Raw genomic sequence first — 23,992 nt, 5'->3', positions numbered from 1 at the left:
ATTCATTCATTTATTTTACACATTTTGCCCTCCATAAAGGTCATAATAGACATTTGGGGAGGGAGAGTGGGGCAGAAATTTCAATATGTAAAAATTTTTATTTTCATCCTATTTCCTTTGTAAGTGAGAATTGTATATTAGTCCTAGTTATAGTGGAAAGGGCTGTTTTTTTTCTTTTTCATTCCAAGTTTTCTCAAAGTAAAATCATATAATAATATCAGTCCGGGAATAAAGGTAATATATTAATTTTACTTCCCCTCAAAATACTGGTAATATAATAATTTTAATTCCCGCCCCCTCCCCCCAATATAAAAATAAGTGAAAAGAATGATTTTCCTCATGGCCCAAAAAAAGTGGTCTGGGGGTAGCATAGCTAAAACATAATAAGTAGAAATGAGTACATTTACTTGAGTAGAATTGAATTCTTCTACAATTTTAGAAAAAAAGTTATTGTGGCACCCCAGGAGTTCGGGTACCACATTAGTGCTGCCTTCCTCTCGGGGAGGGTAGTGCTATGTCTGCAGACAAGTGAGATTCCCTTCGGTAGGTTATCACAAACACAACACCTTCTAAATCCAGGCCAGGAGGAGGAGCTCAAAACTCTGTTTTAGGGCAGCTTCCCTGGATAAAGATCCTGGTTTGGAGGTGGAGTAAGTTCAGTTAGTACAGACAGTCTGTGTGCGAGGACAGACAGGGATGGAGCACAGTGGAGATACAGGACTCCAGGAGGGGACTAGGAAAGCCTCCAGGGAGTCAGAGCGCAGTAGCCAGGTACCGGGAGCCCGAGGCTTTTGTGGACTATAAGACACAGAGCAGAACCAGAGGGCATTGAATCACATGGACTTTGCCCATATTTACCTGTGGCACAGTAGCACCTTGGAGCCTGGAGTCACCATGAAAGGACCCCAGTAGGCAAGGCTCCTACCTGACCTGCCAAGGGGATTCCACTTGTCTCTGGACTACCCAGACTTCTAATTGACCTGTTGCCCATTCCCTGGATTGTGGCCTGTCACCCACAAGTAAACCAGGTAAAGACTTACAACCTGTCTCCTTCATTATTCACTGGCCTTACCATCTATGCCACACACCATAGGACCCCTGGGGACCCCACTTCACCAGTGGGAAGTGTAACATCTGGGCTGCTGCAACATCCCCCAGGGGACCCCTCTAATGCAACGTCGGTCCCCCTATTGACCGAATTCCACAGGTGGCATCACAACAAACTTTGAATATTTAACCCCCTTTAACATTGATGCCCAGGGCCATGGACCGGGTCGCAGCCACCATGACATCCCCCTTTGCGACCGGACCCAGGACCTCACTGCCCTGTGGGCGCGTCATTATTCTTCAGAATCCAGATTTATTTTTGCTATTTTCTCCTTCTGACTGAGGTTAGCTGCACCATTTTGCTGAACTGTAGAGGGCCAGGGAAAAAATAATAACAATCCTCATCTCAGTCAAGAAAACGATTTAGAATTGAGAGTCCTCAGTGGTTGATACCTTTTAATGGCTAACTGAAAGGATGGTAACAAATTGAAAGCTTTCGAGACTACTCCGATCCCTTCATCAGGCATAGACTAATAGAAATTCTGAAGAATCGCATATTTATACACAACACAGCACAGAAAAATGCCATAGATAAAACAAGTGACGTGAAGCAGAACTACCATTATGTGAGTGATAAACAGTTATGTCCACTAATATTGGAACAGTTCATAGATAAGGAGTGTGAATGTTTTATTGTCCTCTGATTGGGGTCTGGTTCTATGTTATGATGCCCCCACATGGTCTGAGGAGCAAATTCCTTAATTGATGTAAAAAGACATAAATCCATGCGACACATTCATTCCTGCACTGGGTGTGTCAAAGGTCATCATCAGCTTATATTCCCAGACTCTTCTGTCTCTCTGAGATTTGAAGTTACCTTTTAATACAAGTAATTTCGTGTCCATAATGCTATGATCAGGGAGACAAAAATGTACTGCCACAGGTAGATCCATTCTTTTTTCTCTTATTGTATGGCGATGAGAGTCCATGATTGTTCTCAGTTTCTGCCCTGTCTCCCCTACATACAGACCCCCAGTTGGACATTTAGTACAAATAATTAAGTACACCACATTAGAAGTGATGCAGCTGAAAGTACCTGGTATCTTGTAGTCCTGATGTGAATTGGGGATCTTTATCTTGTCCGTGGTCATTATTAATAGACAGGTTTTACATTTTTTCTGGTTGCAAGGAATGGTTCCTGCAGCTGTTTGAGAGGACAGGGAGTTTCTGCCTAAAACACAATAGTGGGGGGTCTGGAAAAAATGGATTGTAAGCGGGCATCTTTTTGTAGTAAAGGTTGTAATTTCCATGCAGCTCCCCTTAGCACCTCCACATTTGGATTGTAAGTGACTACTAGAGGAACCCGATTATTTTCTTCTTTAGCTTTCAATGTAGCAGGTGATTCCTTGATATTCTAGTTGCTCTTGTAATTTGGTTTTGAATTGTTCTTGGATGGTAGCTCTGATTCAAAAAGGTCCTTCTGAGGTGAGCAAGGTGGTCATCCCTATCCATGGGGTTGGAACATATACGATTGTATCTGATGGCTTGGCTGTAGACCATATAGTTTTTTATGTGTTTTGGATGGAAACTGTCCCATTTATGGTATGTTGGGCGGTCGATTGGCTTCTGATACAGGGATGTTTCTATTTCATTGTTTTGCAGCTTAATGATGGTGTCCAAAAAGTTATTTTCAGTGCAGGAGTAGTTGAATGTTAAATTGATGGTAGGATGAAATTGATTAAACTGTTCATGGAATGTCTTTAGCTGTGGCTCAGACTCTGTCCAGATGATTAAAATATCATCAATGTAGCGGTAGTAGGCCAGAGGCCTGATGGGATATGAAGACAAAAAATCACTTTCAAGCTTGGCCATGAAAAGATTTGCATACTGTGGGGCCATTTTACTTCCCATTGCTGTGCCATTCCCATTGCTGTGCCATTCCACGGTAGATATATCTTGTTGTCAAATTCAAAGTAATTGCAGGTGAGGATGAATTTTATAAGTTTCACCACAGAATAAGCATCAGTCCCTGTGTTTTCCAGGAAGAATTTGCAGGCATTTAATCCATGCTCGTGTGGGATATTAGAGTACAAAGATTCCACTTCCATGGTGGCCAGGATGGCTCCTTCTGGTAGAGGACCTATTGCTGACAGTTTATTCAATAGGTCAGTTGTGTCCTGAATGAAGCTGGGTGTATCCTTTACCAGTGGTTTAAGAATACCCTCTACCCATCTAGATACCTGCTCAGTAAGGGTGCCCACACATGAAATAATTGGCCTTCCTGGACTTCCGGATTTGTGAATTTTGGGAAGCATGTAGAATGTCCCTGTTCTTGGACTTTTTGGTATCAGGTCATCGGCTCTATTGCATTCGTCAGGCAGACAAGATACTAACTTGTTTAGTTCCTTGTAATAGTCCTGTGTAGGATCCGACTCCAATTTTTTGTAGTAGCGTGTGTCCATAAATTGTCTGTTTAATTCCTTCATATAGTCTGATGTGTTCATCATGACTATTATACCACACTTGTCAGTAGGTTTGATGATGATTTCTTTGTTGGTTTCCAGAGACTGTATGGCCTGATGAAGGGACCGGAGTAGTCTCGAAAGGTTGCAATTTGTTACCATCTTTTCAGTTAGCCATTAAAAGGTATCAACCACTGAGGACGCTCAATTCTAAATATTTTTCTATCCACTGGCTAACACGGTACCAAGATATATATCTTTCCTGCATCTCAGTCAAGTCAGAAGCCATGACCTGGATTGAAGATGCTAAAAAGAATGCATTCGAATTGGAAAGGGGAAAAGGCTTAGTGGACAGGATGGTGGTCTATGGCAACAGCGGGACAGGTCAGCGGTGAAGTATTTTTTACATTGTATGTTTATGTTTGGAGAGATCCCAGAATATAAAAAAAACATTCAATTAGCAGAGAATTCCTTCCCTGTGAATTTCCCTGTAACATCCGCACAGTTTGGTGAATTTGAATGTTGGCAGATTTGATCATTACTAGTAATAAGTTTGAGCGTTTTTCATTCTGATTCTTGTTATGTCATCACGGAGAACCGACTCCCTAGTAGATTTAAAGCTCATCTAATACACTTGTGATCAGTGGCGTAACTACAAAGTTATGGGCCCCGGTGCGAACTTCCAAATGGGCCCCCCCCGCCATAAAATTCAATGTAACCCCCATAGAATACAATGCAGCCCCCCTCATAGTATAATGCAGCCCCTCCATACAGGGGCAGTGAGAAAGACGAGCAAATGGTGACGAGGGGGCAGGGGAGAGGGCACAAGGGGGCAAGGAAGACAGGCACAAGGGGACACATGGGGGCTAGGAGGCAGGGGAGAAGGTTACAAGGGGACTAGTGGGCAAGGGAGACTGACACAAGGGGACAATGGAGACTGACACAAGGGGCACACGGGGACAAGTGGGCAAGGGAGACTGACACAAAGGGCACACGGGGACTAGTGGACAAGGGAGACTGGCACACAGGGACACAGGAACTAGTGGGCAAAGGAGACTGACACACGGGGAATAGTGGGCAAGGGAGACTGATACAAGGGGACTAGTGGGCAATGGAGACTGACACAAGGGGACACACGGGGACAAGCACAAGGGGACAAGGGAGACAGGCACAAGGGGACACACAGGGACTAGTGGGCAAGAGACTGACACAAGGGGACAAGAGATACAAGCACAAGGGGACACACAGGGACAAGTGGGAAAGGGAGACTGACACACAGGGACTAGTGGGCAAAGGAGACTGACACAAGCACAAGGGGACAAAGGAGACTGACACAAGCACAAGGGGACATAGGAGACAGGCACATGGGGACACACAGGGACTTATGGGCAAGGGAGACTGGCACATGGGGACACAAGCATAAGGGAGACAGGCTCAAGGGGACACACGGCCCCCTGACCTGCCAGAGCTGCTTGCAGCTGCGACCGTGGTAGTTACGCCGCTGCCTCACACACACACATACTACAGATATCACACACACACTACAGGTATCACACACACACCATACTACAGATATCACACACACACATCAGTTATCACACACACACTACAGATATCACACATACACACACTACAGATATCACACACACACACACATACTACAGATATCACACACACACTACAGATATCACACACACATCATATTACAGATATCACACACATACTAGTTATCACACACACTACAGATATCACACACACAGACATACTACAGATATCACACACACACTACAGATATCACACACACACACATCATACTACAGATATCACACACACACATACTACAGTTATCACACACACACTACAGATATCACACACACACACACACACACACACCAGAGATAACAGCTCATATACACAACTCACAATCTCCTCTCTGGTACAGGGGTGGCTGATGTAAAACGGCTGCAGCTCCTCAGCTTCTCCTGACTAAAGCGGCTCTGTCCCGCACCTCCCCCCTGCTCTCGCCTTCTGTCCCGGGATTATTTTGGCTTTCTCTTAAATACGATCTCATTCAGACGTACATGAGATGTATGAGGGGGAAAAAATACAGACTGAGAAGCTGTCTCATCGTGATGACTGGAGCTGCTTCCTGTCTCTCATGTGCCCCGGCTGCCCCCTTCCCCTAGATACGCCTCGGACTGTTGCCGTGCAGGAGGAATCTCCTGCACTGCAACATGGTTTTGGGTGCCAGCACAGCCCGCACAGTGGTCTATCCAGCACAGCCCGCACAGTGGTCTATCCAGCACAGCCCGCACAGTGGTCTATCCAGCACAGCCCACACAGTGGTCTATCCAACACAGCCCGCACAGTGGTATATCCAGCACAGCCCGCACAGTGGTATATCCAGCACAGCCCGCACAGTGGTATATCCAGCACAGCCCGCATCTCTCGCCCCCCCCCCCCCCCCCCGAGAATGCCCCCACAGTCCAGTAAAAAAAAACAAAAAAACACTCTCCTTACCTTTCCTCTTGCCAGCGTTGCTTCCTGCTCCGGTCTCAGGCTCGGCTGCAGTCTGCCCGGGACACAGCAGGTGCGCGATGATATGACGTCATCGCGCACCCGCAGTGTCAGAGGCAGAGCGGAGAATGATGGGAGAGGGAGCGTCTGTAGACGCTCTCTCCTCCGTCATTGCATTCAACTGTACCGGCGTCATAGACGCCAGTATAGTTGAATGCGACGGCAGGGGGGGGTGAGTCGGCGGCAGCGGGGGGAGGTGGATCGAGCGGCCCATGACTGGCACCGGCTCTTCTGGCATTTGCCAGAAGTGCCCGATGGCCAGTCCGGCCCTGCTCTGACCTGCTGGCCCCGGGCCCCTGACCTGCCGGGCCCGGTCGCAACGGCAACCGCGGTAGTTACGCCCCTGTCCATACTGTACTATGGCCACACATAGTGCTCCATACTGTACAATGGCCACACATAGTGCTCTATACTGTACAATGGCCACACATGATGCTCCATACTGTACAATGGCCACACATGATATTGCCTACAGTATAATGGCCACACATAGTTACTCCTACACACGTGGCTGAGCGCCGTACACATTGCACATGCGGCTCCGCTCCGTACACCTCGTACACACATGACTCCGCTCCGTACACCTCGTACACACACACGGCCCAGCTCCATACACCTCATACACACACGGCTCCGCTCTGTACACCTCATACACACACTGCTCTGCTACATCCACACAAACCCCTCCTGACCTCACACAAATGCTTACCCTCCTCCAGCACGATGACAACCAGCACTGCACTACTGTCCTGCACTACACGGAAGCCCTTGATCATGTGACTCTGACTCCTCCCCTCCTGTGACCTCATCACAGGTCCTGTGCGCACAGAGCAGCTGCAGCCATAGTTGTGGTGTGCGGCTCTCTGCGGTGGAGGGGCTCTGCTGCGGGACAAGTGCAGTCCCACCTGTGATTGCGCATGCACTGAGAGAGTGCACGCGCACCAGGGCCTGTAAAGAAGATTTATTTAAAGGGCCGGCGGCCCATTTTGTAGCTCAGAGTTCTTAGGGGCCCTTAAGCACTGCGGGCCCCGTCGCAATTGCGACCCCTGCGACCGCGGTAGTTACGCCCCTGCTTGTGATATAAAACATTGCTCCCTATGGTGCTATTACTTTAGTTCAGTACTTCTGCAGGAAGGAGGAAGTTGTAACCTCTAGAATATTCGTAGTAAAACAAGGGAACAAAACACCTGAAGAAGTGAGACTTTAAAACCTAAAGCAGAACATTAGAACTGTGGAGACCACGAACTAGGGGTCACAGCAACTCTCACTGTAGTGGACTATACAAACCTTCTTTGGTACAAACTTCTCAGTTAACCCTTTTGTTTGTTCTTGTAGACTTGGCTGCCTCTCTTGCTGTTATATTTTTACTACTTTAAGCACTTTACAAGGAAAATGTTTAAGTTTCTTGCCATGATAGCATAACATTAACAATTTGCACTGGGGAGTATTTCTTCTTCACCAACTTTACATGGTCCATTTCCCTGTTTCTTTTTACTTTTCTCATTTACTTCTCCCTTCAACTCCCTATTTTTACTTTCTTTATTACCTTACTTCTTCTCCAGTTAATAACTATTGTCCATTTGCCCCATTATTTGCTCTGAAGTGCTTAGATATTTAATTTTGCTTTCCTGTTCCTGTATCCTTTTATTAAATGAAATTAAACTGTAACGATTATAATGTTTTGTCCCATGTCAGAATTATAACTTTTAATTATAATTTATTAAATTATATTTAATACAAATATATTCAAAGATGATTAAAATTTTGTTGGGGTACTTATTATAGGTTTAGATGGATCTGCATAAAACAAACAAAATTATGAACACTTAGGTACATGCTGTATATAAATACAGAGAATTCTCACAAGTTAACGGTCAAGACTGCATATCTAACAAAGCGTTACTACAAACATTGTAGTAAATTTGGTGTAAACAGTATACAATATGTGTTACATCAGTTTTTTGTGACGATTCTATAGAAGAAAACAAAAGTGGACCCTCTGGACCGTGACGACGATCCCCTCACGGACGAGCTGACCAGGTGGACCGCCCCCTATACAGGGAGAGTTAGGGGCAGGCCCGTGAGGGACTATCGCCTCGGAAGCTGGGGAAACAAGACGGAAAAAGACCAAAGAAGACGTGGGACCAGGGGAAACAGAAGAGGCACCAGACTGACGAGAGCGGTAGAGACACAGGACTGATGAGAGGACTGCAGAGATACAGGACTGTAGAGACAGGGGCTGCAGAGACACAGGAATGCAGGGACTAGGAACAGCGAGAGGACTGCAGAGACACAGGACTGCAAAGGAGCAGGACTGCAGTGATACAGGACTGGCGAGACAAGGCTGCAGAGACACAGGAATGCAGAGACTCAGGACTGCAGGGGAGCAGGACTGCATGGATACAGGACTGGCGAGACAGGGGCTGCTGAGACACTGGAATGCAGAGACTCAGGACTGCAGAGACACAGGTATGGCACTGGAAGAAACAAGGAGAGAACCAGGAACAGGAAAACAAGGAGTACACAGAACAAACGAGCCGCCAAGAGCACTTGCAAACACAAATGATCATCAGGCACAGAGGGGCGGACAGAAGCAGTTTACATACCAGCGCGTCACAGCACTTCTGGGTGAAGGTCCTCCAAGATGATAGAGAGGATGGGAAGAAGCACCAGCAAGAAAGTTTAGAAGTGCTCGCGCGCTGTGCTGAACCTGGCGTGCGCGCCTGCCCGACGGACAGCAGAGGGCAGAAGCAAGCGCTGAGAAGAAGACGCTGCAGGAGAGGAGACGCGCTGGGATGCCGAGGACAGGTGAGTATGATAGGGCGCGGGGAGCAGCAGCGGCATGACACTTTTATGGTTGGTTTTGAGCACATTTACCTTACTGTGCAATTTTTTTTGTCATACTAGATGCTTTTCCTTTCACTGGGAAACATATATGAATACATGTTAAGTCCATACTTTTACTTACCTTGCATTGACAAAGGGTGCATTCTGTGCCATGCTTAATCCAAGAAGAGCCTGTAAAACGAACTACATTTGTTTCGTCAACACATGTTTTCGTGATGTCGTTGCGTATTATGTCAGCTTGGCAGGGGTCATTGATGCAGCGTGGGCAACACTCACTCTCTGGAACCACGCTAAATTCACAGTCAACTTCTGGGCATGGCAAAGGCCAGCAATCTACCTCTCCTTGCTGCAAAAATGAAAACAAAAAACAAAAAAACAAACTTGTTTAAGTACAGGGTCATAAACTGAATATTATTGTGTCTTTAATATTCATCCACCAAAATATTTAGTAAAAGATACAATATAGTATATACAATAAATATACAAGATGCAATACAGTGCACAGTAAAAATACAAGATGCAATACAGTACATACTACAAACTGTATGTTAAATAGGAGTTTATTTATACATTGAAAATACAGGGTGTCTCAAAAGTAAGGAAACACTCATATAAAATGAAAATTGTTTGGAAACAGTGATTAAATTTTATGCACAATATTTTGGGTAAGGAGAAACCTGTTGGGCCGTGACACCAGCATGGTCATCTTGAATGCTGCCATCTGAGATTCAACTTTAGTTATTTAAGTGAGGTAGGAGTGTGACACATCAAACTGGTGGCAGCAGGTTGGCTCAGTGATTAGCATTGTGGTTTTGCAAGTGTGGCGCCCTAGGGTCCTGGTCATCACAGTAGCATTGCTTTCCTCACGGGAGAGTGATGTCATGTTTGGAAGCAATGAAGGATATCTTTTATCAGGTAACCACAATGCATACAACATGTTCACACTCCAGGCCAGAAGGGGGAGCTTTTGATCCTATTTACTAAGTGACTCCCCTATATATATTGTGGTTTGGAGGGAAAGAGAGTTCAGTTCAGTTCAGACTGTGAGAGACAGAGAAGAGAGCAGACCGACCTAGAGGGTCAGAAGGTCTGAAGGGGCCATGTAGTCCGAAGCACTACAGCTCCTGGAAAGAGACATACAGAAAGTCGAACATTGTTCAGTGAGCGTGCAGGAGAGCGAAACACAGGAGAGTAACATCAGGGGAGACCAGCTACGAGTAGGCTGCCTCCTCTGAGGCACAGATAACCGGTAGCCGGACCACCGAGGTTGTAAGGACTCTACGACTTACATCAGAGACCGGAAGGACAGCTGAACTGAAAGTTACCTGTTCGCCTTAATACCCAGGAGGCACGGTGACACCTATAGAGCCCGGGGCATGCTAAAGTCCCTGTAAAAAGGCTCAAGTCACCAGTCATACAGGTTATGTCCTATCCTATATGGGGGACAGGGAGAAGAACTGTGAGGACCTTATGTGAAGCCATAGGCAGTAAGGGACTACAACACCACCGCGTTAGAGGAAGGCTTTTAACTCCACCTGGTAAAGGGGACTCTGGATTTGCTTCCAAGCAGGCCAGACCCTGCCTGCCCTGTGATCTGGTACCCTGGACTGTGGGTGCCTGAAGTCTTCAGTAAACCAGGTAAAGAGACTGCAAACCTGTGTCCTCATTCTTTACTGCACCATTAACCATCTTCCATCTACACACCGGGAGCCCTAGGGACACACTTCACCTGTGGGAAGTTATATCATCTAGCTTCCATAACATCACCGCAGAGGACCCCTTAAAGCAGCGTCGGTCCACACTGACCGAAAACCACAGGTGGCGTCACAAACATTAAATCCCTTCAAAGACTTTCCCCTTTTACATGGGCGCCCATGGCCACGGACCGGGTCACCACCGTGACATCCCCCTGTGAACCCCGGACCCGGTACCGGGTACCCCACGGCCCTGGCGGGTGACTCAGAAGCCCAGGTTCAAATCCCACCAAGGACAGCATCAGTAAGGGGTTTGTGTGTTCTCGCCATGTTTGAATAGGTTTCCTCCTGGTACACCGCTTTTCTCTCACACTCCAAGAAGACATAAAGATAGGAAATTTTGACTGTGGGCCCCAATGGGGGCAGTGCCAATACTGTCTGTAAAGCGCTGCGGAATACAATGGCGCTAAATGAATAAATAATTTGTGAGGAATTGTCTCCAGAAAAAAAGTAGTTTTTCTCGGTAACAATTTTATACATTAATGTGTTAAATCAATGAATTTACTTCTTTTCATGATATATGAAGACTGGTGTTAAAGGAAACAAGATGTTTTGAGATTGTTTTGATATCTGGTGAAGTAAGCACACTTGTTATTGCAGATCATTTCAGTCAATGGCACCCAAAAAAGCTTCTCATTACCCACAAGACAGTTTCTAAACTTCCTGCCATCACTGAACAGTAGCTGATAGGGTTGATCTGAAGTTGGTATTTCACCCTTTCTCAAAACTCTAGCCGACAGTCTGAGTCATGCTTGGTAAGGTGTTTGCAGCATCTGAAATGTGCAAAAATACCACATGTGGGTAAACAAAATTTGCCAAATTGAGGTATGACTAACCCCATATTGCAGATGTAAAATATGAGTATTAGGCTACGTGCCCACGATCAGGAATAGTAGTGTTTTGGATGCAGCGTATTTTCAATGAGTACAAAATGCTGTGTTGTATGTTATGCACTTGTGTTTTGGAACTATATGAATTTACCGCATCTAATGACAGTCTATTGGAGAGAATACGCACAGGAGACTAAGCATCTCCGCTACAGAATCTTACATGTTGCTGCTCGGAAACCCGCATTGCAGGTGAGTTCACGTAGTGTTTAAAAGAAGAAAAGTGATTTCTATAAATCCCATCAACTGTGCAGCTTTTTGGAAGCAGAGAAAATATGCTACTATTCCTGATTGTAGGCCTTACGTGGTGGCCCCTTGCTGAGTGAGGCTAGTGCTCTGGTAGTAGTTGCTACATTCATAGCGTTTTTTTAGTTGTCCAGCTTTTGTTTTATTGGTGATTGAACTTGCTTCTTGGAGTTTGACAAAAAGTTTTGCAACTGTACTATGGGTAATGGGAGGCCTATTTGGTTGGTGTTGGTTAAAATTATCTGCAATAATATTTGTGGTTTATTCATCAGAACAAATTCTCCTTGTGATAAAGTCATTGTTCTACTGACCTGTTCAAAAGAAAAATCACTGTTTTACCACAAAAACAAATAAAGGTACGAAAACATAAAGCACACAAATGTGTTTCCTGTGAAATTTCAACCAAGATGATGTGTCACACACTTGCCTTCCCATTTGAAAAATCAAAATTGAATCCAAGATGGTATCATTTAGGTTGTCTTACACTTTGGAGACATGATATAACAGGATTTTCTTTTCCTAAACAGTTTGCGCCCAAAATTGTACATTTACATAGGATGGTCATGACTAAAAAGGGACAAATCTAAGATATGTAGAGTTCAACGCTTTGGCTCAACCTACAAGTTTTTATAAAGTCCTAAAGCCCTACTTAAGATGCTATGAAGTTACACATTGCAGAAAAAGGAAAAACAAAAACTTTGAGACTCCGTGTTTTCCATGAGACATTCAATGGATTTTTGACTTTATTTACTTTTTATTGCAAAAATGAGGCAGCAAAGATTATTATGACTGAGGAAAGCGACAAGAATTCCAGTTATGTTTGGAGAAGAATGAAGCCTTAACTTGGGAAACATTTTAAAAAGAGACCGTGAGCAAAAAAAACAGCTGAAAAGATATTGGACTTCAGGAAAATTAGGAGAAAACTAAAGTCTGTCAACTACTTCTCTGTCCTCCTCTGAGATTAATTTCTAGTAGAACCTATGCGCAGTTTAGATATAGCAGTATTCTCTTCACTATTTCAGTATGTTTGCTACAGAATTGAATGATGTAATGTCATAGAAATTAGCATTTTTTTCTGCACTTACCAAACATCTGCATTGCTGACAGTTTTGTACCCAGGTGTCTCCACTTTTATATGTAATGTCTCCACTTTGATGCAGACATTGACTGCTGAGTCGAGGATCACATTCAGGACAGCAAAACAAGTCAACCGTTGGGTTTTCACAATCACAGACCATACGACGACACATTACCAAACCCACCTGTGGCAATGCATAAAAAGTAATTTAATTATTCTAATTATGCAGGAGTTCTTAAAAAAGTAGGATATAGAAAACATTGAAATACTGGAGACATCAGTTTAACTAACCTGGCATGAACATACTGAGCATCGATCATTTTCCAACACCCAGATTTGTCCATTATGCTTGATTTTTCCCTCATGTATGCAGTCACCAGAACAGTTTTTACCATGTGGACATCGACAATCATATCCGCCATCCAAATTGAAGCAAACAGTATCATTACTGCAGCTGTGTCTTCCTGTAGCACATTCATCAATGTCTATAACAAAACACAACACAGTCACTTCTTCTAGCCTGGAGTTCATTGTTTTTCTCATCAAGAACGTTTACAATGATCAAGCATTTCAGTGCTAACCAAATTGTTTTTTCTTCAGGATTCTAAAGTATTGCTTTTTTAATTAATTAATATTTTTTAATGTTAGGTCGTTATTCTTGTTACCTGAAATATTTTCACCAATCAACCAAACATTAAAATCTGAAATGAATCCTACCGATTATGTTATTGTAATTGCACTGTTTGAAAAGGTGGTATATACAAGGCAACAAATACACTGCCGGTTCTTGGAGTTAATGTTTTAGATTAATGTTTAATTAATGGTTAATGCTGTGGATTAAGAAATTGGGCAACAGGCTCATGGTTGCCTAATTGTAACTGGATCAGACCATATTAAAAATGTCAGATCCAGTATTCCCAGTATGCAGTGGCTATTACCTACCAAAAGTAATCCATAGATGATCAATGATGAACTAGTGACAGATTTCATGGGTGTCCAGGCCTAATTGCTGCATTACAATAGCAAAAAATGTTGGCTATGACAGATCCTGTGAGGGAGCCTTTGCAGAGCCCTGATCACCGTGGAAAGTGTCTACTATGGGTCTGTAAATATCAGAATAGAAACATAGAACAAGAGAAGAAGGTGGCGTGGTCTGCTGAATTTTTGAATTTGAATCTTTAAATAACATGCAAACACTTTATCAAGAGTTCCAGACATCATCAATTACTGCAGCTCAGGAAGATATAGGTGCTTTTCCTTCAGGGTGAGCACACAGAAGAAGAAAGTAAGCTGACAGTCATACTGTCACAACAGATGTCCATCATTTATTGGAACATTGTGGCCATAACTTAGTATTAATGGTCATAATATTACCCAAAGCACAAAAGAGTACTCTTGCAAAACCAGCCTTTGCTTTATGTGAGCTGAATATGTGCATTACTCGTGGTTTTTACATCATACATAGAGTATAATCAGTGAATGCTTTATTAACGTATTACACAAAAATAAACAACTGGATGAAACAACAAATAGTATGAAAAAAGTAATAAAAGTATCTATACAGTGCAATACATTTCAAAGCCTCTACTTTGGCACTTAATGAAAATGCTACCCTGCAGTATATAAATACTTTTATCTTTTGTTCTTATTTCTAACATTTTTTTTATTATATTTATTATAGTAATTAGTTCCAATGTTTAAAACAAAGAAGAACCAGTACAAAATAATAATTACAGAGAAGGCAGAGCTTGCCACGTTCCTTATTATTCTGTACCACTCTTTCACATCCTTCTTCAAAACGTAAACCGCCCACCTCTGAAATCTTCGCCTCACTCCCTTACTTAACTGCAACTGCAAAAAAACTGTGAGCTTAATGGCGTTCCTGCATTTGTTTAATCGTATTATTTATTTATGAATATTTTAATAAAACATTCATTGGGTATTCACAAGGTGAGTTGATCTGCGGTGGGTTCGTACCAACTTGGGTTTTGAATTTAACTTTAAGTTCTAGCTTTACAAGGCTCCATGTTTTCACGTTGTTATACAATTTGGACAACTGTGCTCAAAATATGCAATTTTACAAGGAGAAACAGAATGTCACAGCTAAGAATAATTGATTTCGAATGATCCTAGATTTCCCCATATTTAACCAAAAGAAGGAAAGTTAGATGTTCACAAACGTCCAAGATGGCTTAATTCTCTGAGTAATGAAATTATGGATCAACATTTAATCTAAATGATTGCCATTTGTGCCATACCTTATTATACAGACAAGAGAAGCTAGAGGAAAGGAGAACTATAAAGCAAGGGCTCAATCAATAAAAATGATTGCAGCAACATTTACATAAGGGAAAATGAGTACATCTATTTCATTGAAGGTTTATAGTGCAAAGTAAATAAAGACGTAAATAAAGACGCACATAAAATGCATCAACTGATTACCGTAGATAAGTCAGAATATTCAGGATGTACACTAGAGGTAAATGATCAGAAGGTCACATGGCAGTCATAAAATAGAGCTCTGAACCTCCATAAAGAATGACTGAGGCATACATATATCAAATGCAGAGGTTTTTATTTACATTTTAGAATTAGATTTCCTATGGATTGCTTGAGTAGGCTAAAAGCCATATAGAGAAAATTTAATTTTCAGTCCAGCTACTAGATCAGGAGATCAATACGAAGCTTTAATGCATGCAATCTCTGACACTTGGCTTATCATATATTTTCAGTAAAGATATCTACTTTGGTCATGACTTTAGTTAGATTAATCATTATTGTGTGGTACTACAGCTACGCTTGAAGAGGCAAAATAATCGCACTTCACAGAATGAGGAGGACAGACTAGTGAACAACAATGTATAGTTCTTTAAAATTATTTTTATTAAGCCCACCATATACATTAGATGGCTATCACTCAAAAGATAAAACATTCTGTGTCCTCTATGAGAGGGCTGACTGTCTGGTGGTGACTTATCTACAGTAGAACAAAGGGATCTGCAATCCGAAATTGGACTCTCAAGAAAAACAATTGTCCAGGACCTCCATACACATTAGACTGTCAGCCGAACATGGAGATATCAGCAGGTTCGAGCGACGTTAGTCTAATGTGTATTGGGGGCTGAAGACACAGGTCTACTAACTGAATTATAATCCGCTGTTAACAAGTATTACAATTTGAAAAGTTTGTGTAAATATTAGTGAAAGGAACATTGTCATTTAACACTTGAGTCGTCAATAATCATTGCTGATTATTCTCCTCATATGAAATGTGATAATTTGGACTAGTCTTAGGCTATGTGCACACGTTGTGGATTTTGATGCTTTTCCGCAGCGTTTTTAGACACACGGAATTGCATCAAATCCGCAGTGTAGTGCACAAGCAATGTTAGTCTATGTGAAACTGACATTTGGTGTGCACATGCTGTGGAAAAAAACATGCGGAATTGCAGCGTTTTTTTTCGCAGCATGTCAATTCTTATTGCGGATCTGCAGCATTTCTGCACCCATTGACATCCATTGTGTTAGGCCAAAACTTAAACAGCAAAACTGCAGGTTTAAAAAAGATCTGCAGATTTGCTGCGGATGTGCCTGCGAGAAATGCTGCAGATCGGGAGGGGGAAGAGTGTGTGGGTGGAGTGTGGGTGGAGACTACATGTGTAGGCGGAGACTGTGTGTGTGCGGGGCTGTGCGTGGGTGTTTGTGTGCATCTGTGTGTGTGTGGGTGTGTGGGGCTGTATGTGTGTGTGCATGCAGGTCTGTGTGTAGGCAGGCATTGTCCGATGGGACTACTATTCCCATCCGGCTATGCCTGCTACAGTGACAGCTAGCTGGATGATGGGACAGTAGTAGTCCCATCATCCGGCTACTGTGTTCAAGTGTAAAAAAACAAACAACACATACACATACAGTACATACAACATACAGTATATACTCACCATACACCTAGTCACCGAAAGCCCTCAATCACCTGAAAAAAAAATAAAAATAAACCAACAGTATACTCCCTGATCCAGTGTAATCCATTTAATAATGAGTGTCCCACGATGATCTCCCCTGTGACCGCTCTCCAGGGGCTCCGGGATACAATGACGGAAGGTATCCTTCCGCACTGTATCCCTCCGCTGCTGTGAGTACAGTATAGTTCATACTATTACTTGCAGCACCGCTGCGTGGGAAAATTCTCATGCAGCAGTGCTGTAAAGTGAGAGGCCATTGAACTCTCAGTGATAACACTGCAGGAGCCATTGTCTCCTGTCAGTGTGTCACTAGAGGCTTATAGAGCTGTCACATCTCCTGAAATGTAACGTTTATGGTTGTGGCCAAAAAGTTCAATTTTGGTCTCATCACTCCAAATTACTTTGTTCCAGAAGTTTTGTCTCTGTGCTGTTTTGCGTATTGTAGGTGAGAAACGTTGTGGCACTGCTATATATATATATATATATATATATATATATATACTGTATATATATATATAACAAGAGTAATACGCTTTATGCGTAGCAGTACGCATTATAAGACACAGTGAAAATACATTAAATATGTAGCAGTATCACATGGTACATGAACACATTAATAAAAGGCGAAGTGCAAACAGGGGTAGGGGAGAAAAAGGAAAAATAATACCACTTCCCCTACATTCCCCCTTTCTACTAATATGGTTGTTTCCAACCATTGCAAACTTTAATATAATAAAGAGTTAAAAAAATGTTCTTGGCAAAAGGGAGATGCTCCCCCCTTTCTTAGAATGTGGTGCTCCTGTACCTTAAAACACAGTACTTTTTCTAGAAGTCCTGCTTTCCAGCAACAAAAACAAGGTGCAACAAAAACAAACAAAAGAGTCCATTGGCTCTGTAAAAGAACATCCAGCTCGCAGTCCTCTGCATCAAAACAGACAATCAAGGAACACACACGGGTCCTTATGACCTCCTCTGGTCTTGGAACTCCCCTATCTACTGGGGAAAACAGCAGGGCTTCTCTTTTGCCCCGACAGGACGCGGAACAATCTTCCATTACTTACCCAACTTTGGGATGGGGTGACTCTGCAGCCGCAGGAGCCACGGATTGCCCCAATAAAGTGGTAGAGGCTTGAAAAACATACAAATATTCTGCGGGAGTCTGATTAGGCCACACTCAGTCCCACATACTGCCATACTGCTTCACTTCTTCCGGGATACACAAGGCCACAGCTACAGCATAATAGCCCAGAGGACAGTTCTCTTTATAGAATGAGACCCAGTCTCCCTCCTCCAGGAGCTTTCCGAATTTCACGGAGGCAGTGTTCACATAGACCTTATGATGGGTCTCGACGTCACAAATAAAGCCGTATCCTCGGCTCGACTCCACATACGTTAACTGACCATAGGTGCGGCGACAAGCCATAGTGCCACCTCCTGGCTGGCGCAACTCGGCCCAGACCTCCCTCTCACTTTTCTTCTTTTGCTCCACCACATTGGCAATCCACGCCAGCTGGTCTGGAGATGGAAATTGACTCTCATTAAGGTGTGCAGGGCATGTGGTTCCCTGGGATGCCTGGGTGCTTGTGATGTGTCTCCCCTCCAGCACACGGCGAGCTGTTGTACGCCCCGGGACCTCTGACTCCTTTGGCGTGGGTTGGCAGGTTGTGGCAGCAGAGGGAAATGATTTGGGACAGGCTCCGAGAGCAGACGGTGAAGCCGGGGTCTCCCTCTCTTGGGCCACGGGACAAAGATAACTCACCGCCTCAGTTGGATGTCTCCGGATCACGTCTGCAATCTGACAAATGTTGAATTGTAATGATACTTATGTGGTATATTTGATTGAATGGACCATATGCAAATTGCAATACATAGGGTGCACAATGTGCACATTAAAAACAAGGATTCGCTGACATTTGTCAGATGCAACCAATTCAACAGCATTCTCATCGCCCTCAGTATCGAAGCATTTTGCCAATGTGCACAAGGGTGACAGCGGCATTTTCTTTCTGTGCTATAGAAAAGGTATACAAATCACAAAGAGGAGGAGATCACAGAAGTAAACTATTAAACAGAGAATCCTTCTGGATCTTCACCTTGGAGACCAGAAATCAACATTGTCTGAACTCCAGACAAGATCTAACCTTACAATATTGATGATTTTCTTCTTTAATTTAATGTCCAATCATGTATACATATATTTTCTTCATGTTTTTAACATACTACATGTATATAGTTTTGTTCCCTCCCTTTCCCCTTTTTTTAGTTTTAATTTTGGAACTTGCAATGTTGCAGCAAGCTGGGGGTGCTTCATGCAAGACAATTAATACAACAGAATCAGTTGTGATGATTCCAGAGAAAGAAGTATAAGAACTGTTCAGTTTCACTCCAGACATGCCATGATTAAAGGCCCCGTCTCACATAGCGAGATCGCTAGCGAGATCGCTGCTGAGTCACAAGTTTTGTGACGCAACAGCGACCTCCATAGCGATCTCGCTATGTGTGACACGTACCAGCGATCAGGCCCCTGCTGCGAGATCGCTGGTCGTGTCGGAATGGCCTGGACCTTTTTTTGGTCGTTGAGGCCCCGCTGACATCGCTGAATCGGTGTGTGTGACACCGATCCAGCGATGTCTTCACTGGTAACCAGGGTAAACATCGGGTTACTAAGCGCAGGGCCGCGCTTAGTAACCCGATGTTTACCCTGGTTACCAGCGTAAATGTAAAAAAAAACAAACAGTACATACTCACATTCCGGTGTCCAGGTCCCTTGCCGTCTGCTTCCTGCTCTGACTGAGCCGCCGTACAGTGAGAAGTGAGAGCACAGCAGTGACGTCACCGCTGCGCTCTGCTCTCGCTGTACGGCCGGATCTCAGTCAGAGCAGGAAGCAGACGGCAAGGGACCTGGACACCGAAAGGCGAGTATGTACTGTTTGTTTTTTTGGTAACCAGGGTAAACATCGGGTTACTAAGCGCGGCCCTGCGCTTAGTAACCCGATGTTTACCCTGGTTACCCGGGTGCTGCAGGGGGACTTCGGCATCGTTGAAGACAGTTTCAACGATGCCGAAGTCGTTCCCCTGATCGTTGGTCGCTGGAGAGAGCTGTGTGTGTGACAGCTCCCCAGCGACCACACAGCGACTTACCAACGATCACGGCCAGGTCGTATCGCTGGTCGTGATCGTTGGTAAATCGCTTAGTGAGACGGGGCCTTAAGACATCAGTCGAAACACGTCAGACAACTACTGCTAAATGTGCGTAATGGTGTAAGATATTACTATTTTTAAGTGATTTACCATAGAAAGTCAAAGAATTTTTAAAATGGAGAAATAAATATACAAATTTTAATTTACATTCCTGCTGGATTCATCGTATTTTTCTGTTTACTGATTGCTCAACCTTTTCGCGCAGGAACAGATGAGGAATAGCCAATATTCAGGTGAGCTGACTATTCGTTTGTGTATGTGGGAGCATACCCTTATAAACTTAGAAGGTTTTTTTCTAATTTATTTCTATCAGCTTAGATTTGGTGTGGAAATGTGTTGATAGCACTATCCTTATACAAAATATTTCCTGATTGATGTTTTAAGGAATTTTTTTCCCTTTGCTGCATTTGCACTTTCATTGAAATAGGCCTAACGGTGTACACTGGATGTATATTTTACTAGTTTTCCTCCTACCAATAACTGTTTATGTAATTGTACTCCCACAGCAATGAGCTTTTTATAACATCGCAGTATGCTCCATTCTTTATCCTGGATTATGTTTTCCTCTTTTATTTTTTATGTCTTTTATTTGAAAATTTCAGAGTAATCATGACTTAATAACGATTTATGTATTATTTACAGTGGGGGAGTCTCTTGGCTATGTAGGATTGGATTGCAATTTTTGGATAGACTCAGTACAAAATATTGGCCCCATTGTTTGGCCTTTAACCCCTTAACCCCCAAGGGTGGTTTGCACGTTAATGACCAGGCCAATTTTTACAATTCTGACCACTGTCCCTTTATGGGGTTATAACTCTGGAACGCTTCAATGGATCCTGATAATTCTGACACTGCTTTCTCGTGACATATTGTGCTTCATGATACTGGTAAACTTTCTTTTATATTACCTGCATTTATTTGTGAAAAAAACGGAAATTTAGCAAAAATTTTAAAAATTTCGCAGTTTTCCAACTTTGAATTTTTGTGCCCTTAAATCACAGAGATACAGTATGTCACACAAAATACTTAATAAGTAACATTTCCCACATGTCTACTTTACATCAGCACAATTTTGGAACCAAATTTTTTTTTTGTTAGGGAGTTATAAGGGTTAAAAGTTGACCAGCAATTTCTCATTTTTACAACACCATTTTTTTTAGGGACCACATCACATTTGAAGTCACTTTGAGGGGTCTATATGATAGAAAATACCCAAGTGTGACACCATTCTAAAAACTGTACCCCTCAAGGTGCTCAAAACCACATTCAAGAAGTTTATTAACCCTTCAGGTGTTTCACAGGAATTTTTGGAATGTTTAAAAAAAAAATGAACATTTAACTTTTTTTCACAAAAAATTTGTTTGAGCTCCAATTTGTTTTATTTTACCAACAGGAGAAATTGAACCCCAAAAGTTGTCCAATTTGTCCTGAGTACACTGATACCCCATATGTGGGGGTAAAAGCTGTCTGTTTGGGCGCATGGCAGAGCTCAGAAGGGAAGGAGCGCCATTTGAAATGCAGACTTATTGCGTCACATTGCAGGCATCACATTGCGTTTGCAGAACCTCTGATGTACCTAAACAGTTGAAACCCCCCACAAGTGACCTCATATTGGAAACTAGACCCCCATAGGAACTTATCTCGATGTGTTGTGAGAACTTTGAACCCCCAAGTGTTTCCCTACAGTTTATAACGTGGAGCTGTGAAAATAAACAATCTTTTTTTCCACAAAAATTACATTTTAGCCCCCAGTTTTGTATTTTCCCAAGGGTAACAGGAGAAATTGGAACCCAAAAGTTGTTGTGCAATTTGTGCTGAGTACACTGATACCCCACATGTGGGGGGAACCACTGTTTGGGCGCATTGCAGAGCTCGGAAGGGAAGGAGCGCCATTTGACTTTTCAATGCAAAATTTACTGGAATTGAGATAGGACACCAGGTCACATTTGGAGAGCCCCTGATGTGCCTAAACAGTGGAAACCTGGCAATTCTAACTGAAACCCCAACCTAAACACACCCCTTGTTAGGAGTCGAGTTCCCACCGCTGCACCGGGGGGATCTCGAACCATGTCCGCTGCGGTCTCCCATTCTCCTCCAGCCGCAGTGGAGCCTGCTCAGCGGAGACGTCGGTCCCAGCGTCTGGCTCAAGCTGATACTGTGTGCTTGGTTACTGCTGCCTTTCCAGGCTCTACTTTGAAAGCCAGTGCTGATCAGCAGTGAGCAGGCATTTCAGGGACTAAGTCCTGCTTTTCCCATACTGAGCATGCCCACGGGATGACCTCCCATTGGAGGTCGGGGGTCACATGCTCAGGTCCTGTAGCAGCTCCTATTGGACCATTAGGAAGGTCCTTGAGAGCTACAGCTATAAAAGGTTCGCATGGCCGCACGGCCATGTGCTAGTATAAACTTGATAACGTGTGTGTGTAGATGAATGACTGTCGATGGATGAAAGCTCCTTAATCATTCCCATTCCTTGTGTTGTTGACTGTTCACGAATGGTGGTAGCTATCTAGCACCCGACAGTGCTACCTGCACACGTAGCACACGTTACAGTGCCTTTTTGCAGTGCCCGTCTGTACAGCATAGGGCTCAATCTGTGCATTTTCCTGAAAGCCTGTGAGTGTACGGTGGGAATTCCGGCTTTGACTCTGCATCAGACTCGGGGTGTCCTCAGGCGCGGGCTCAAAAGCCACTGAGGGTCAGAGTGAGTCCAATCACCAGTTTAGTGGGGGTGATTCATAGGGATCCCACTAGTGTCTTGCAGCTGCACCCTTTGACTGCTAACAGGGCACAGTGTATTTTGGTGACTCTGTGAAGCAACAGAGTTTGCCTCCATACACACTGGGTGAAGTCTAACCCACATATGAGCAAGTGTCCATCTGCCATTACTCAGCAGCAGGTACCATCTCTGCATGGTGGACCCCTGGCTGCGAACGCATCTCATATCTACCTCTTTATTATTTGGTGCATTCCACTAGCCCTAACACCCCTAATCCTAATCCCAACCCTAACTATAACCCTAACTACACCTCTAACCCGAACACGCCCCTAACCCTAATCCCAACCACACCCCTAGCCCCAACACACCCCTAACCCCAACACACCCCTAATCCTAATCCCAACCATAACTCTAAGCACACCCCTAACCCTGAAACACCGCTACCCCTAATCCCAACAGTAAATGTAATCCAAACCCTAACTTTACCCCCAACCCTACCCCTAACTTTAGCCCCAATCCTAACCCTAACTTTAGCCCCAACCCTAACTGTAGCCCCAACCCTAACTGTAGCCCTAACCCTAACTTTAGCCCCAACCCTAACCCTAATGGGAAAATGGAAATTAATACATTTTTCTTACTTTATTATTTTTTCCCTAACCAAGGGGGTGATGAAGGGGGATTTGATTTACTATTTATAGCATTTTTTAGCAGATTTTTATGATTGGCAGCTGTCACACACTAAAAGACGCTTTTTATTGCCTCCACATAGTCTCCACATTTTGAGAGCTATAGTTTTTCCATATTTTGGTCCACAGAGTCATGTGAGGTCTTGATTTACGTGGGACAAGTTGTCGTGTTTATTGGTAACATTTTCCGGCACGTGACCTTTTTTGATCGCTTTTTGTTCTGATTGTTGTGAGGCAGAATGACCAAAAAACAGCTATTCATGAATTTCTTTTTTTTTTGGGGGGGGGGGGGGTGGGGGGCATTTATACCGTTCCACGTTTGGTAAAATTGATAAAGCAGTTTTATTTTTCGGGTCAGTACAATTACAGCGATACCTCATTTATATTTTTTTTATGTTTTGGCACTTTTATATGATAAAGACTATTTTATATAAAAAATAATTATTTTTGCATCACTTTATTCTGAGGACTATAACTTTTTATTTTTTTGCTAATGACGCTGTATGGCATCTCATTTTTTGCGGGACAA

The 23,992-nt window shown here is 43.4% G+C and overlaps 1 protein-coding gene across 1 annotated transcript in view; it reads right to left on the bottom strand.

The window, feature by feature from the left end:
• NELL2 (neural EGFL like 2) overlaps window positions 1-23,992 on the bottom strand; it is a 473,414-nt gene that overhangs the window by 11,715 nt on the left and 437,707 nt on the right. The window contains exons 17-19 of the mRNA XM_077265133.1: window positions 13,190-13,383; window positions 12,906-13,082; window positions 9,055-9,279 (exon numbers count right to left, since the gene is read on the bottom strand). Of these exons, the coding sequence (XP_077121248.1) occupies window positions 9,055-9,279; window positions 12,906-13,082; window positions 13,190-13,383 (596 nt within the window). The remainder of the gene's footprint in view (window positions 1-9,054; window positions 9,280-12,905; window positions 13,083-13,189; window positions 13,384-23,992) is intronic.

Source organism: Ranitomeya variabilis, chromosome 5, assembly GCF_051348905.1.
Source record: "Ranitomeya variabilis isolate aRanVar5 chromosome 5, aRanVar5.hap1, whole genome shotgun sequence".
Taxonomy (NCBI): Eukaryota; Metazoa; Chordata; class Amphibia; order Anura; family Dendrobatidae; genus Ranitomeya; species Ranitomeya variabilis.
The sequence above is the reverse complement of the archived record's forward strand: the minus strand, read 5'-3'. Positions and strand labels throughout refer to the sequence as shown.